This window comes from Nothobranchius furzeri, chromosome 17, assembly GCF_043380555.1.
Source record: "Nothobranchius furzeri strain GRZ-AD chromosome 17, NfurGRZ-RIMD1, whole genome shotgun sequence".
In the NCBI taxonomy this organism is placed as follows: Eukaryota; Metazoa; Chordata; class Actinopteri; order Cyprinodontiformes; family Nothobranchiidae; genus Nothobranchius; species Nothobranchius furzeri.
The window spans coordinates 27073393-27089880 of record NC_091757.1 but is presented as its reverse complement, the minus strand read 5'-3'; the positions used below and the strand labels follow the sequence as shown (position 1 = coordinate 27089880).

General features: G+C 42.0%; 1 protein-coding gene across 5 annotated transcripts in view; it reads left to right on the top strand.

Annotated features, from left to right (window-relative positions):
• Window positions 1–16488, top strand: part of ppp3cca (protein phosphatase 3, catalytic subunit, gamma isozyme, a) — an 87461-nt gene that overhangs the window by 48646 nt on the left and 22327 nt on the right. For all 5 annotated transcript variants that reach the window (XM_054731206.2, XM_015971852.3, XM_015971853.3 and 2 more), the window contains exons 4-6: window positions 12543–12654; window positions 15446–15591; window positions 15720–15859. In XM_054731206.2, coding sequence (XP_054587181.2) covers window positions 12543–12654; window positions 15446–15591; window positions 15720–15859 — 398 coding nt within the window. The remainder of the gene's footprint in view (window positions 1–12542; window positions 12655–15445; window positions 15592–15719; window positions 15860–16488) is intronic.

The following is a 16488-nucleotide window of genomic DNA, read 5'->3' as shown; positions in this document are numbered from 1 at the left end:
GAGAGGCGCTATAAAATGATATTTTCTTCTTCTTCTTCTTAACATGGGTCCGATTCTCCCACAAACTTGTCTCACCAAATCTCTCAACTTCAGAGCTTGAGTTCGTGGATTCGCATCCCTCCTAGCGACGCCAAGACCCTCACCAACCCCCCAGAAAAACTCAGCGCTGGAGGAGATTTAGGTTGTCCACAGTCCTCTGGCGTCAGTTCTTGGTGCCGCGAGGTGACAGTACCCCGGCTCTCGAAAGACCAAAATATGTCATGGATTTTATCAATATGCTTATCTATAAACCCATTTCCTGGAGTCGAAGAGAAAAGGGACAAGAAACAATGAGGCAGACATGCAACCAAATCATGATTTAGTGGCAAGTGTGCAGGGCAAATGCCCTGAACGTCTGGTCAGAGTTAATTGAAAGAAAAAGATAAGGAAGGAATGGGAGTGGATCATGTGTGAGAGAGAGTGAGAGATAGTGTGTGTGTGTGTGTGTGTGTGTGTGTGTGTGTGTGTGTGTGTGTGTGTGTGTGTGTGTGTGTGTATGTGTGTGTGTGTGTGTGACTTCAGGACATTCAGCCAACAGATCTGTTAATAGGACCAAAGTAATGAAGTATAAAATTTCCATAACAGCCATGTTTCTAGAAAGAAGAGCTGCTCCTTCCAAAGAGAGATGGATGCCGTCTCTCCACATCAGACCAGGTTTTCAGTTAAATGATTGTGGTTGGCAGTATTCTTTTAAATGGCTTGATTTTATTTTATGGTGCATTACTGCCACCTACTGGGATAGAGCCATTGTGCGTGAACTAATTCTGTCTAATGCAGAAAAATTAATTGCTGGTATTGGTCCTGTAATATCGCTGCACTTTTGTAGTAGAAGTACACTCACCTAGTAATGAGCCGATACCTGATACTGGTATTGGCATTGGCACATCCCTAACAAAGACTTTTAGTTACAAATAAGAAGGTTGATTGGAACAGGAAGTGATGACTCCAGTTGTACTGTAAGACGTCCTGACTGCAGGTGTGGTCTTGACAGGTCCTTATGAAACCACTTTTATTGTTTCCCAGATTCTCTTTTATTTATCTGATTTCTGCATTAAAATAAGTGTGTAATTATAAAGTAAATGAAAAATATTTCAACTCAATAGCCACACAATTCAAAATGTGATGACCGTTATTTAAATGTCACATCTAAAACAAAGTTGTGGTTCTGCAGAACATTCAAGGCCGTTGCAAGGTCTTCCAAAGCTGTAGGACAAATACATGATTGATTTTGTCCAAACGGGCGTGTTATTATCTCTTTTAGCAGATAAAAGGAGATGAGAGATGACGTCTGATAGACTATAGTTGTGGACAGATGTTTTTTATAATCAGTGCCTCATTCCTTCATTCTATTTTTTGTTAAAAAACCAAAAATGAAAAATTGATCAGTTTTTTTATTACCTGTTTTTTTTATTTAGATACAAAAACAAAAAGTGTATTTCTTCACATTTTCAGTGTTAGTTTTATGTCAGAAAACAAAATTGAAAAATGTTCCCTAGGACCCAAGTTTGATATCAGTGATGGACTACATGTCCCGTCGGGCCAGCACACCGGGCACGAGGAGTCCATTCCAACTAATTAGACTGAGAATTCTGTTTTACGTTGTGGAAAACGAAAGCTGAGTGATGCTACTTCATCACTCAGTTAGTGGGTGACATCAGAAAATCATTTCTAGTTTTAATTTATTGTTCTGATGTGGTTATTTCAACAAGCCAAGCCAGTTTCCCTCATAAGAGAAGCATCACGTCTGTGTTAACTCCATCCATATAAACTTTAACGCTCAAATAACCAGGCCCTCAACAACTGAACAGACATCCTTTAACTCATTCGCTGCCAGCAGTTTCCTGATTGGTAAAGCCCTTTGCTGCCAGCGTTTCTCACCGTTTTTACAGTTTTTTTAAGAGTCACAGAACGTTGCACGCTAGGATGATGTTGATGCTAAAACAACCAAAACAACACAGAGGCACACCTCTTACATCAGGAAGAATCCGCACATCTCGAGCGTTATCCATTCTTTCATAATCCGTTGTTGAATTGTGATTGGCAGAAGCTTTTCCGGTCCGCGCCTCACTTTTATTACAGCAGCGGCCCAAAACGATCTCCTAACACATGGATCTTCTGCTTCCTGATCCGTGACATATGACGTATGCGGATGAAGATCGGCTGAGGTGTTTGTTCTCACGATGCGGGGGCTCGTTCTGATGCCCACACAGTAAAAAAAAATGCCAATGACGACTTTAGTCGTCATTGGCAGTGAACGGTTGAATTTAAAATGATTACTTCAGTCGTCAATGGCAGTGAATGAGTTAACACTATAGCGCTGATTGTTGCTCTTTGCCATAAAGTTTTGTCTGCTGGAGATGAAATACACCTTCCTGGGTACGTTAGCATGACACCTATCCACGCAAAACTGACATGTAATCTATTCAATCTTACTGAAGGCATGTTTCTGTTAAATTCTCCCTTGTGTTGGTTCCCCTCTGTGGACTGCATTCATTCTAGAATTATTTTAGGGCAGCAACTTGACATTGAGCTTTCTTAATTGTCAAGTGAACAGAATAAATCATACATCTGTTTTTATTTCCTTTGAAACTGCCAAAAAGAATAGTTTGACCTTTCCTTTGTCTGATTTTTCCTCATTTGGTGTCACTGCATCGCCAAATCAAGCACCTAAAGGGACTGCAATTAACGTCATAGTGGTTGGTGAAAATCATGACTCAACACTGAAGGAAGTCCAAGGTTCATGTTTTTATGAAAGGTTGATTTATGGAATTTTGGAGTAATGAAAATGTGTCCACATTTTTTGCATCCAGACAACGGTGTCCAGAGGATTTGCGATTATATTGTAAAGAGTGGCTCAGGCAGCACAAAATGTGACTGTTGCACTCAGATGTGCCACCACAGAGCACAGACCTCAATCCTGTTAGTGACACTTATGGAAGGAAATATATCTGGATGCAGTTACCAAGGCAACAGTCACCATCTCCTCTTAAAGCGGTGAGCTACCACTGCAGGCCAGCAATTTACCAGAGACTAAAACTCTGTACATAGAGACACTCTGTTTTATTTTGCTGCTCCTTTATCTACGTAGGAAGTTCTCTTTGATACATGAATGTGTTTGAAGATGATCTCTCCTAGCTTTCAGGCCTAGCTTTACATACATACTGCTCAGGAGTCAGGATGTGTACATGCCCATGTGTGTGTGAAAAGGTTTGAGGTTCAGGTAGCCAGGTATCATGACTGCCTCACAGAGATTTTTACCATTGTCTTTATACTCTTTCTATACGCAAACTTAGAGTGGCCATCTAAAAGAATTGAGAGGGCTCTCATAAAAACCCACCTCAGGCTCCAACACTTTCTCCACTGATACTCAAATCAAGACACGTTTACCTAAAGTTGATAGCTCAAAAATCTCCTTTAATGATGAACGTGAAAAAGACAAACCTGTAGCTTCTTCATTTCTTTTGATGCAGTTATGTGAGTGCACACCTGCTAGGTTGTTTCTTTAGCTTCTTCTTCCAGTGGCTTAAAGGGACACTATCTTTTTCACATGTTTAAATGATTTTCTTGAGCCAGTATGTGCTAAAATTACCCTAAGGGTTGATGAAATGTCACTCAGACCCCACCGCCCCCTGTGGCCAGAATATTGCTCTTGCAACTTGAGAGTGGTGGGTGGACTTCGTAAAGTGGAGCTGACATACCTGGTGCTGTTGTTTGAGTCCATTGCCTTTGGTTTGTTTTTTCTAAGTGGTAATTTTTTTATCGCTTTATCTTGGACTGACTTTCCCCTACCAGAGTGCTAACCAGGAAATAGTTAGCCCGACCCACCGTTCCTCTCAGATCACGTTTCCTGCATGTTGTAGATCGTGAACACAGCTGATTTGTATGATTTAGTGATGAGTCACTCCTGTAGAAATGAATGAAGGCTGAGGAGACATTTCAGCTGTTAGATTAAGGTGGTAAAAAGACAAATGCACAGTAAAAAGAGTAGGGCTGAACAATTAATTACATGTGCAATTAAATTGCGATGTGACAAAAGGAGATTTTCTAATTGCAAAGGCTGCGATTTGACTGGCAGCGAGTGGTTAGCACAATGCTAATGTACATGGAAAACCCCATAGGGGTGCTAATGCTAATGTTGCCAATTACAGTCTTACAAATTAAAAATTAGGAACGTGTCAAATGATTACATTTGGAGTCTAATAAAGAGTAAAAACTGCCATCAATCAAATAAGTACAGACAGAAAATTGTAAGAGACTTTAACTCCACTGACTCTTGGCTAGCAGCTATGGATACAACTGAACTACAGAAGCTCTGCATGGACAAGACGTCAAAAACTCTAAACACAAAAGACTTCAATAAACGGGACACACTTCTTTCCTACAAATACATTTTCACAGTTGATGCTAATACCCAGGGGTGGACTGGGACCAAAATTCGGCCCTGGCATTTTTACGAATCGTCGGCCCTCTCCATTGGGAGAGCGGTGGGGGTGTTGCCACCCGCGGACTCGTCTCTAGGCTTAATGGGAGATCTAATATGGACTGGGACTGTTAAATTACAAGCAGGGCCAGACCACTGCGACCGGGAGCCCTGGCCTTCCAGATCAGCTCATTCTCCACGGGCGGAGATCAGCGGGACATTAGCTACATGCTAACGCAGTAGAACAACTCCTACGTCATCGCCATATAAATATTGGATAATGGGTTTCCATAGACTCCAATAACACATTTTTGAAGATAAATGGGAGGTGGCCACCACCGCCATTTTGACCGTATCACAAGTTCCATCAAGCTCAGACAATTCCACAAAAGGGAAGAGAGGTGGAGCTGAGAGTGGGGCTGTAAGGCTGGGATCAACTGATGACACCCGGTCGAACTAGCTACAAGCTAACCTGAAGCTAACCCAAACCTAACGCGGAGGTGGGAGCTAAGCTAACAGAGGTAGCAACCTAGCTACAACCAGAGTTAACTGTGCACAACACCAGAGCTTCTGAGTCAGAGATACGCCGGGCTGACCGCTGGGTAAAACCGGGTGGAACACAGAGGTCTCCGAGACCTCCACAAGCTGGCAGCCGCACAGCAGACAAGAGCCGCTGCAATCTGAGATGCGCCGAGCTGCTGCTGGGGAGAACCAGGTGGAAAGGTTTCCATCCCAGAGCTCCACAAGCCGGCAGCCCGCGCAGCAGTCAGGAGCCGCGATCAGACAGAGATGCGCCGAGCTGTGGGGAGGGGAGAAACGGGTGGAAAACATCGGTCTCTCGAGAGCTCCACAAGCCGATAGTCGGAACCCAGCTCCACCAACATGTTATATTTCAACATTATGTTAAATGCACTGGGTTTTACCCTATTACATTTAAATTTCATGGTTAAACAGTACATGTTAAAATCTAAGCTCAGCTCGGCAGTGACCTAAAATGCATAAATATAATTTTACTTACTGAAAAAAATGAAGTGGAGACTCCTTGGACGCTCTATTAGTGCAATTAATACCACAGCAAGTCATTTTGTCCAACAATTGCACAAAAAATATCCAAAAAAGAATACACAAACACAGAGACTCAAAATGCCGGAACAGTTTCCAGGCCAGGCCAGGCCGAGGCTCTACTGAGGCCTTTCCACGGAGCTAGCTCTGCGGTCACGTGGGTCTGATGCTCATTAATTATACAGAATTTTAGGCTTTTAATACACTTAAACAGAAGAGTGAGAAAAAAATTCACCCCCCTCAGAGTTGTCATGAGTGTAAACTAGATCATTTATTTATTTATTTATTTATTTACCGTGTCCTGTCTGGCTGTGAAGCAAGCAGAATTGATGTCTGAATGCTGGTGACAAGCCTTACAGATTTACTCTCAGGTGGAGCATCAAAGCGTCTGCTTTTAATGTCACGCCTGATACTTAAAACTTTATTGTTATTGTTTTTGAAGGCTTTGTAATTCCGACCAGACACGGAGACTAGACTAAACTAGATCATTTAAACAAAAAACATGTTTTGGAACCAGGCTGACACCAGCCCCCAGAGGATGAGGGTGGAACTGCAATTTATTTCATTTCTGGGTTTGCCTCGGTTTTTCACCTGCATTGTGGGGGCTTGATCATTGCTCTACCACATTTTTCTTGCTAAAATGCCTGGAAAAACTCTGTTACCTTCGGGATACCTTGTAGCTAATGTTCTGCCGATCACCAACTGTGGAGTAGTGTTGGCCAAAGCTGGGCAAGCAACCCACTTGGCTAAGCGGCACAGTGCCAGAATCCCAGATAGGCCAGTCCACCCCTGCTAATACCTAGGCTCCTTCAAGGGATGTGCTCCTGGCTGCAAAACATTGCACCTTCAAATACAACATTTTGTCTTTACTTGTGAGTGTTTATGTATATGTAGACAAATAAACTTGTTTATATTCAGCACAAGTTTCATAGATTCTTTTGCTTCCGTTAGTTGAAAAACATGAGAAAAGCCCCTTGAGAAAATAATTGAGAATTAACTCGCAGTTGGATTGCTTTCCAGAATCGTTCAGCTCTAGAAAAGAGGAGTTTCATTTTTTGCTTTGACCAATGTACACTAGGAGGTGCTAAAAGCCAAAACTGCAACCTCTCCCTTTAATGGCAGGTCCTGGTTAGTGTGTATGAGGGCCGAGCGTGGCAAGAGGCAGTTGTTGAAGCTGTTGTGTCTGAACTCTGAGAAGAATGCTAGGTCATTTGGATTTGGATTCGGTCTGTTGTGATGGAGATTGTACAAAGACCTTGATTTACTGGTCCATCCACGTTCCAACCCTGTGTTACACTTACGTGCAACTTTATACTATATAATATTATTACACCTGCAGACGTCCCCTCCAGGTTTTACCAACCTGACCAACCATGAGAACCAGACAAACATTGCATGTTCTCTCTGGCATGGGAATGTCATGGAATCCCCAAGGAAAAGCTGGATAGCTTAGTATCTTGTGGTCCAGAAGTATAATATACACATGGAGAAACGTGTTTCAAGTCAGGACTTCAGTTGATAAAGTTTAATAATTTATAAATGACCTTAAGGAATTCTCAACAACAAAAGTGATATTGGGACAAGAGAAACACAAAGCAGTAAAATTAAAATTCAACAAGGGAATTAACATCAAAAATAAATACCATGGTTTGTTGTCCCAACAAGATTTGTCTCGTATTGGTTGATGTTTTTTATAGCAACACAAATAATTAATTCCAGCCTAGAGCATTGCCCCGTAGAGGTGTTTACCCAAAACGGGAGCTGTCATCCAACAAGAGCGCGTCCTAGTCCCCGTCCTGCTCTACAGGCTGACCCACTCGTGCACAATTAGCTTAGCACACGACCTAGCTTGAACACTAACTCGACTTGCATTGAAAGGATGTCAGTCAAGCTAACTGTGGAAGAGGAGGGAGATGAAGAAAAGGGATTTTTTTGTGTGTGTCGGGTAGGCTTTTCACGGTGGGAAAATTTAACCTCACGGTTATTGTGACCAAAATTATCACGGTTTTTGGTATTATCGTGGTATTTTTTTTACGTGTTACATTTTCAGACAACTACATAAACCCTGTATATCTGGAAAATATACAGGACAAATATATGTCCTCAGTTTGTGTCTAAATTTTGCCTGAAATTTATTTTGTAATTATGTTATTTGTGTTTACATTTTTCCCCTTTAGTCTTGAAAATACCAATATTTGCCCATAACTTCTTATTTTTTGTCTGTTTGATGTCATCATTTAAAAATGTTAGATCAGATGATACTCAGTACTCAAGTAGCCTTCTAATCAGATACTTTTTTTTACCCTTACTTGGGTAATAAACCCTATATCAGGAAAATATAGTCCTCGGTTTGTGTCCTTCCAGTGAGCTTTGCAGATGTGGGAAAATGTCATCAGGCAGTAATCGTTGTTAAATTCATAGTTATTCTCGGAGAGAGACCAACTCTTATCTGCCCCTGGGAGCCCCGTAATGCATAGCGTCATTTCAACATGGGGGTGTCCGCGACACGGTTTATATGTAGGTAGCGGCGCTGCGGCTGCTTTATGTAGCGACTCGTTGCATTCTCCCTCAACCCAAATCCTCGGATCACGCATTTTAGCTAAAACGCTAACGTTAGCTTGCCTTGCGTTGACTGTAGAGTTGTGGGTGATGGTCACGCAGATGTGTCATGAGATTTGAAGCGTTGCTGCCTTTCACAGACACTTTTTCTGCTCGCGCTGCAAACAGGATAGCCGTCCGTCCGTCTTCTATAAACTGTCCCTCGGCATTCTTCAAATATCCATTTTTTTTAAATGAACTTTTATGGAACTTTTGAAAAAGGAACAAAAGTGACTACATTTCAAAATTCGTTAGCAGAATGACAATACAGAGTAGCTCCGAAGTTCGTGTTCATGCCAACTTGCATTTTGTAGATACAATTCAACTTGGTATAGCAAGAAGACAATGCACAAAAAAAACAACAAAACAAAAATAGAAAATGAAGGGATACAAGTAAGAAAACATGAAAAAACAAATTATATGTGTATATAAATAAAAAGTTTACATGGGGGAAATTAAAGAGCAAGCAAGGTCTATTGTGTATACCATTCAAAAAGAGGTTAGAGATTAGTGTTTACAGGGAGTGCAGAATTATTTGTTTTTAGTTTTAGCTATTTTAGGGGGATATCTGTGTGTGCAGGTGACTATTGCTGTGCATAATTATTAGGCAACTTAACAAAAAACAAATCTACCCATTTCAATTATTTATTTTTACCAGTGAAACTAACATAACATCTCCACATTCCCAAATATACATTTCTGACATTCAAAAACAATACAAAAACAAATCAGCGACCAATATAGCCACCTTTCTTTGCAAGGACACTCAAAAGCCTGCCATCCATGGATTCTATCAGTGTTTTGATCTGTTCACCATCAACATTGCGTGCAGCAGCAACCACAGCCTCCCAGACACTGTTCAGAGAGGTGTACTGTTTTCCCTCCTTGTAAATCTCACATTTGATGATGGACCACAGGTTCTCAATGGGGTTCAGATCAGGTGAACAAGGAGGCCATGGCATTAGTTTTTCTTCTTTTATACCCTTTCTTGCCAGCCACGCTGTGGAGTACTTGGACGCGTGTGATGGAGCATTGTCCTGCATGAAAATCATGTTTTTCTTGAAGGATGCAGACTCCTTCCTGTACCACTGCTTGAAGAAGGTGTCTTCCAGAAACTGGCAGTAGGACTGGGAGTTGAGCTTGACTCCATCCTCAACCCGAAAAGGCCCCACAAGCTCATCTTTGATGATACCAGCCCAAACCAGTACTCCACCTCCACCTTGCTGGCGTCTGAGTCGGACTGGAGCTCTCTGCCCTTTACCAATCCAGCCACGGGCCCATCCATCTGGCCCATCAAGACTCACTCTCATTTCATCAGTCCATAAAACCTTAGAAAAATCAGTCTGGAGATATTTCTTGGCCCAGTCTTGACGTTTCAGCTTGTGTGTCTTGTTCAGTGGTGGTCGTCTTTCAGCCTTTCTTACCTTGGCCATGTCTCTGAGTATGGCACACCTTGTGCTTTTGGGCACTCCAGTGATGTTGCAGCTCTGAAATATGGCCAAACTGGTGGCAAGTGGCATCTTGGCAGCTGCACGCTTGACTTTTCTCAGTTCATGGGCAGTTATTTTGCGCCTTGGTTTGTCCACACGCTTCTTGCAACCCTGTTGACTATTTTGAATGAAACGCTTGATTGTTCGATGATCACGCTTCAGAAGCTTTGCAATTTTAAGACTGCTGCATCCCTCTGCAAGATATCTCACTATTTTTGACCTTTCTGAGCCTGTCAAGTCCTTCTTTTGACCTATTTTGCCAAAGGAAAGGAAGTTGCCTAATAATTATGCACACCTGATATAGGGTGTTGATGTCATTAGACCACACCCCTTCTCATTCTGTCTTCTTCACACCAATCAATATGACCATATATATCAAGAATTATTTGAATGAGATTTGACTCCTTCTCATTTTTTTGTCTTTTTCGTTTTTTGCTAAAGAAATTTTTTTCTTATCGAAAATTTTAGAAATTCCCATTTTTGTACAGCTGTTTGAAGATTATTGTCTTTTTTAGTGTCCCTTATAATTTTCTTTATGTCGTCACAATATTCCCTATTTTCTAGTAGACTATGATTCAATTTCCAGTAATTTCTAATAATTATATTGTTGAAGAACATTTATAGTCTGCTATAGCATTAGATATTAGCCAATAGTCAATTCTTGAGGACGCCTGACCATTAGGTTTTCTCCAAGTGAAAGATCTAGCATATTTATTTTGCTCTCTCCAAATATCAACTAGATTATTCTGGTTAATAAAGTCACTTATTATTTGATTTTGATGATAATACGAGTATTTGCTTGGCCATCTAACCATTCATCCTGAGTTAGATTAAAATCCCCTCCCATTATGATATGGTCTGTGGCATATTTATTTTTAAATTCTTCAATAATATTGGAGATTTGAAAGAGAAGATATTTGTTTTTCTGTTCATTATTGTACCCATAAATGTTAATTAACATCACAAGTACCCCGTCTACGTTCGTTATGCATGCAATCCAGTGTCCATCAGAGTCAGCTTTGACTATTAATATTTCCCCTGCAAGCTTGTTGAAACATATTGCTGTCCCAGCTAAGAGATTGGACCCGTGACTGAAGAGGATTTTGTCTCCCCACTGTTGAGACCAGAACTTTTCATCAGTTTTGTCCGAATGAGTTTCTTGAAGAAAGAAGAAGTTAGATTTTTGCCCCTTGCAGAATAAAAAGATAGCCTTGCTTTTAATTGAGTCTTTGAGTCCCCTTACATTTAAAGAAGAACAAGAAATATTTGTCTTAAGTTGAACCATAAAACACACAACAGAATAATAAATGGGTTTAAAACCACCAAAATAATATTACCGCTAAGAGGTAGGAGCTGAAACTTTTGAAAGTCCTTATTCTGAGTGCTCCAAACAAAATGTCATTTTCACCTTTGTAGTTCATTATCCTGTGTTCCGTTTTCCGTTGATGAAGCCGTGTGGACCTCTGAAGCCCGCCGTCTTCCCCTCTTTTCTAGCCTGGTCAATCTTGGGCCACAGCGCCTGCCTGGACTGCCAGTCCTCCTGGGTCAGATGCTCAGCGAAGCGGATTCCTTCCTCTTTGAAGACTGACGATGCTTTGGTTCTCCTCCAGATGTCGTCTCTGATGTGTATTTTTGCAAAGAGGATGACGATATGCCGATGTTTTCCTTCCATGGGTTTTCCCATCCTATGCACCACGTCTACTACATCATCCATTTTCTGCAGCATTTCTGGCATAATTCTCCCCAGAATTTTGATAATATCCTGTCTTACGTTTTCGTTTGATTTTTCTTTCCTCCCAATCAGTAGAAGAGACCACCTTCTTCTGATTCCAGAAGACGATTCTTTATGTCTTAATTTTCTTTTTTAAGTGTTTCCACATGTTTCTCCAGATCTTTGACTTTATCTTTGCATTCTTTTAGATCTTCTGAGTTGAGTTGCACTGTCTTAGCAATAGCTGTTAGCATGGTGCTATGCTGCTGCATTGTGAGTGCATGTCCTCCATGTGGTCATCTAAACGTCTACCAAGCGAGTCAATGGTTTTTAAAATAGTGTCTAACGGCATCTCATTTTTACATTCTTCGGTCGTACCTTTAGTCTTCTTTTCATTCAGGGTTTTTTCCAGCGTTTCCCTGCCTCGCTTCCCTATGCTAGCAACATCCATGGGTGAAGCGTAGCTGTGTTCCTCCTCCTCCGTCGATGGAAAACGAACCTTTGCAGGCTGTATTTTCTTTGGCTTCATGATTTTGTGGGTTACATATGAACAGGAATCCTGAGTTTTCACAGAGCTTTTCAGCTGATATCAGTTATTTTTCAAGGGCTGTAGTATCCGAGCTCGTCAGCACGTCCTAACAGAACGCCATCTTCCTGGAACCCTCCATTCTTCAAATATCCAAAAAATACCCTTACTTCCCACTTTGTCTTCTTTGAGGGATAATAAATGTCCTGCGCGCGGCCGTCTCCTCCTTTGGCCATTATTTCAGCTTTAGCTTCAAGAAAGTTTTGGCCGTAAACAACAAAGTGCGCATGTGCTGCCGGCAATGATACGGTGGCTGGTAAGGGTCACCGCGCCTACACTGCAGCCAAGGTTATCCACTGAGATAATATTTTTTTTTTAAAATAAGACGGTTATTATTGTCAACTTTTTTACCGGGGTTTACCGCTACACCGGTTACCGTGACAACCCTAGTGTCGGAGCTAAGTGATTAGCGTAGCGCTACATTGGAATATTGTATGAGGCATGGCTTTTATCACCGTATCACATGGTGAGATTAAATCTTGCATTACATGGCCATGGATCAGGATGGAGGAGAGTAGGGACCAAAGTGATGGTTTTACTCTGTTATTCACAGAAAACCGTGCCATGTTAAAGCTGCTTCTACCATCTCTAGTCTTTTATATCTTTTACATGCGGCTCTTCTCTTTCTCCTTGCAGTGTGTTCTCTACCTCTGGTCTCTCAAAATCAACCACCCAACAACACTCTTCCTCCTGCGTGGGAACCATGAGTGCCGGCACCTCACAGAGTACTTCACCTTCAAGCAGGAATGTAAGTTAAGTGCTTCTCAGCTGCTTGAAGGCCAAGCAGTCCCATGTGCTCTGAACCACTTTACATTAGCTTCTTACTGTTTCCAGGAAGTCTGGGCAGAGAGCTGGCATACACCACCACTGATTTCTGTGACTAGCTTTCTACAAGTAGGACATGCCCGTTTCACAACGTGTACAAATTTAGAAAGTCCTGTCACAAGATGTGATGTTTAGACATCATGAAAGGATCCACAGAAGAGAAGAATTTCCTTCTTCATGTAACAGATGACCTGCTGGAGAATATAGAGCAGCCAAACACGCTGTTGATGCCCCTCAGACTGTAGCACATACACGTGTGTGTGTGTGTGTGTGCGTGTGCTTGTGCGTGTGTGTCTCAGCTGCAGATAGAGTTCACCTGTTGCATCTCCACTCACATCCACCCACATATCACTCCATCTGCACACCTGCTGGGGTTTGTAGAGGACTGGCTGAGTCCGTTGCTTTGGGTTTATTTTTATCGTTTCATCTCAGACTGACTTTCCCCTACTAGAGTACTAACCAGTAAATAGTTAGCCTGACCCACTGTTCTTGTCAGATCATGTCAAGTGTATGGCCGTGGCATAAAGGTGAGAAACTGCACGTCATAGACGTTACTCAACTCGTACAGTTACAAAGCTCAGTGTCGTCAGCGACATAGGGATGAAACTTATGCAACAGCAGTTTCACAAATAGGCAAATACCGTTGTTTGACATAAAATGTTATTATCAATGAGACAGATAACTTCTGTTTTCCTGTTTTTTTTCTCTAATCCGCTTTGACTTACGCCCTGTATCATACACATGTTGTACTGCAATTGAGATGAAAACTAATGATGGGTGTTTCGACAACACCAGTCACGTGCTTTCAGATTAATTAGCTTGTAAAAGTTTGTAATTAGCATGTCTACACACCAGAAATCAGCATGTCGCATATGTGACGTCACCACATAACCTCCTCTCCCCTGACGTAGCTGCTACTTACCACATGACCAGATTTATGGTGGTTCTTTCCTCCTGTGGGAGGTTTGCTGAACTTACAGCCATTTTCCCTCAGTTCTCTCCACATCTGGTTTGATGATGTCACTTTCATGAAGCACATTTTTAGCCCTGGACTTATTTTCACACAAAACCTAAAATATTGTGCTCCCTGCTTGGCGGCCGCATCAGTGATCGGGGTGCCACCGGAGGACAAGGTGATGCGCCCCGCTCCACAGCAGCGAAACGCATCAGGCGCAAATAAAAGACAGAAAACATTAAAGGAAATGAACCGACATGAACGATCGCGTGTCAGTACCGACGCTCTGGCACAGCGCGTTGCCCCCCCCCCCCCCAGCGCAGGAGCTTGTCACCTGCTGACAGCAGGCTGCTGTCTTTTCCGAGGGCTGCATCTTGCCGGTCATTATCAAGTGACAGCGACTAGTCGACGACAGGCATAAAAAGTCACTATAGTGAAGTCGACTAGTTCATACAACCCCTGCTACTGCTCCCCAGAGTGTTCTGCAGCATAATCAGCACGTTCTCTTTGAACTTGATATCAAATTTTCGCCTCCTCTTCGTCTCCGCACGGTTAAAGTTACCCTCGCGGTCTATCACTGGCAAATCAAAAGTGAGACGATGGCACAACCGCCCTCCGTACTTGCTTGTTACCACATTCCACCCGGCCACAATAAGAGACCGGCCATTATTCACCTCCACCGACTCCGACACCGGCCAAAATATGAGACCAGGCAGTTAATTAAATACAGGCCTGTATTAGAGGATTTACGGTAAGCACGTTCTTGGTATCAAAATGAATCTTTAAAATTCACGGACATCATAGTCTGTTTCATTGCTTTGATCTTGGATCTGGAGCAGGAGAACTACTCCAGCTGCTTCTTGAGGGACAGAAGCTCTTTGAGGGCATAGATGGCTGGTGGGAGTGTGTCTACTTGTGTGTGTATGGGGGCTGGTACAAAACTTAAGGACAAGACCCTCCAGACCTGTTGTGAAGTCATGAAGCTTTTTTCAATCATCATTTATGAGAAAGTTGTGTGTGTGTGTGTGTGTGTGTGTGTGTGTGTGTGTGTGTGTGTGTGTGTGTGTGTGTGTGTGTGTGTGTGTGTGTGTGTGTGTGTGTGTGTGTGTGTGTGTGTGTGTGTGTGTGTGTGTGTGTGTACGTCTTCACGATGTTGCCTCTCGTCAGTGCCGCCTGCACTAGCTTGATAAGCAGCCTGTTTTCGCTCATGCTTTTCTTTTTCTTCACTTGAAAATAAGTAAATTTATAAAAGAGAATAATGTGCAGACTTTTCTTTCACCCATTCCTGGAGGTACTGCTGCGTTTTAATCTACTCTTTATATGAAATATACAAACATTCTATGTGGTAAAAACAATCTTTATTTTAGTGCGTCTCCTCTCAGCCTCACAGTTCATTGGTGGGTCACTGTGCTTTTTAATCCTAGTAATAATGTTTGTAAAATTCAGACTAAGGTAGATTTTTGTTTTAGAGCGTTTTCACATCATTGGTAGGGTCGCATGAATTTTTTTAATCAGACTTAATTTTATGATTTTTATCTTGTTGTCCACTTGTATGGTTTCTCAACATCTTGTGAGTTTATTTTCAAATATTAAAAAAAGTACAAATAAATACAGAAAATGTTTTTTCAGTTCAAGAGAGCAAAAATATTAGTTTGGACCTAAAAGCCCTCGGCTAACGTGTTTAGCTGTCGCTGGCTAACAGGCTAACTAACGCTAGCCCACAGTGCTGAGTCTTGTTTTCTCCATGTTTGTGTTTCAGGTAAAATCAAATATTCTGAGCGGGTTTATGACGCCTGTATGGAAGCCTTTGACTGCCTGCCCCTCGCCGCTCTGCTTAACCAGCAGTTCCTGTGTGTACACGGGGGGCTCTCACCAGAAATAAACTGCTTAGATGACATAAGAAAGGTCAGTGATTCACTCACTCTTTCCTTTCGTGTGTTCCTTATGAATCGAGTGTTTTCTAACATTTGATTACCCAGTTATCTTCTGTATGTAACTTTCCATTGCTCTGCTGTCCCGTCTGTGTTTAACAGTTAGACAGATTTAAAGAGCCGCCAGCATTTGGGCCCATGTGTGACCTGATTTGGGCTGACCCCGGTGAGGACTACGGCAGTGAAAAAACATCTGAACACTTCAACCATAATTCTGTTAGAGGCTGCTCCTACTTTTTCAGGTATTGGGTCAGACCTCTGATTTTAGAGCCCTACTACCTTCTGATTTTCTAAATGAAGTTCAGAACAGCCCGTGGGACTTTTGAAGACTGCATTTGGTTGTTTTACTGTAGAGTTCTGAGTATTTTTCTCATTAAACTATTGTAATGAATAATGGGTTTGGTGCTGACTAAAACCTTCAACTAACCACCGAGAGGTCGCTGGTTCACAATAGAAAGTCTTTTTATTAAAGCACAGCACAATAATCCCGCTGCACCAATAAAACTATCCCTCCACCAGAGCTCCACGTCTGCTTATAGACGACTGTTCTCCAAACAACGAGCGTTCTCCTCACCGGTCTTGTAGATCATTCTCGCGTTCATCCACACCTGATCAACTCCGCCTCCTTCACATCACACTATTTGAACAGTTCAGTTGTTTAAAGGAGACTTATCAGAGCTTTTCTTCTAGTTCTAATGTTGATACAAAACATGCTTATGTAGTGCTTTGCAGTAAATCACTCTCATACAGTTATTTTATTCATGATATTTTTAGGACCTTCCAGAATGAGTCGTTTCAGAGCTCAGTTACTTTAAGAAAACAAGCTACATCTGGACACGCCCACCGACAAGAGCAAGTTATGTGTTAAGCG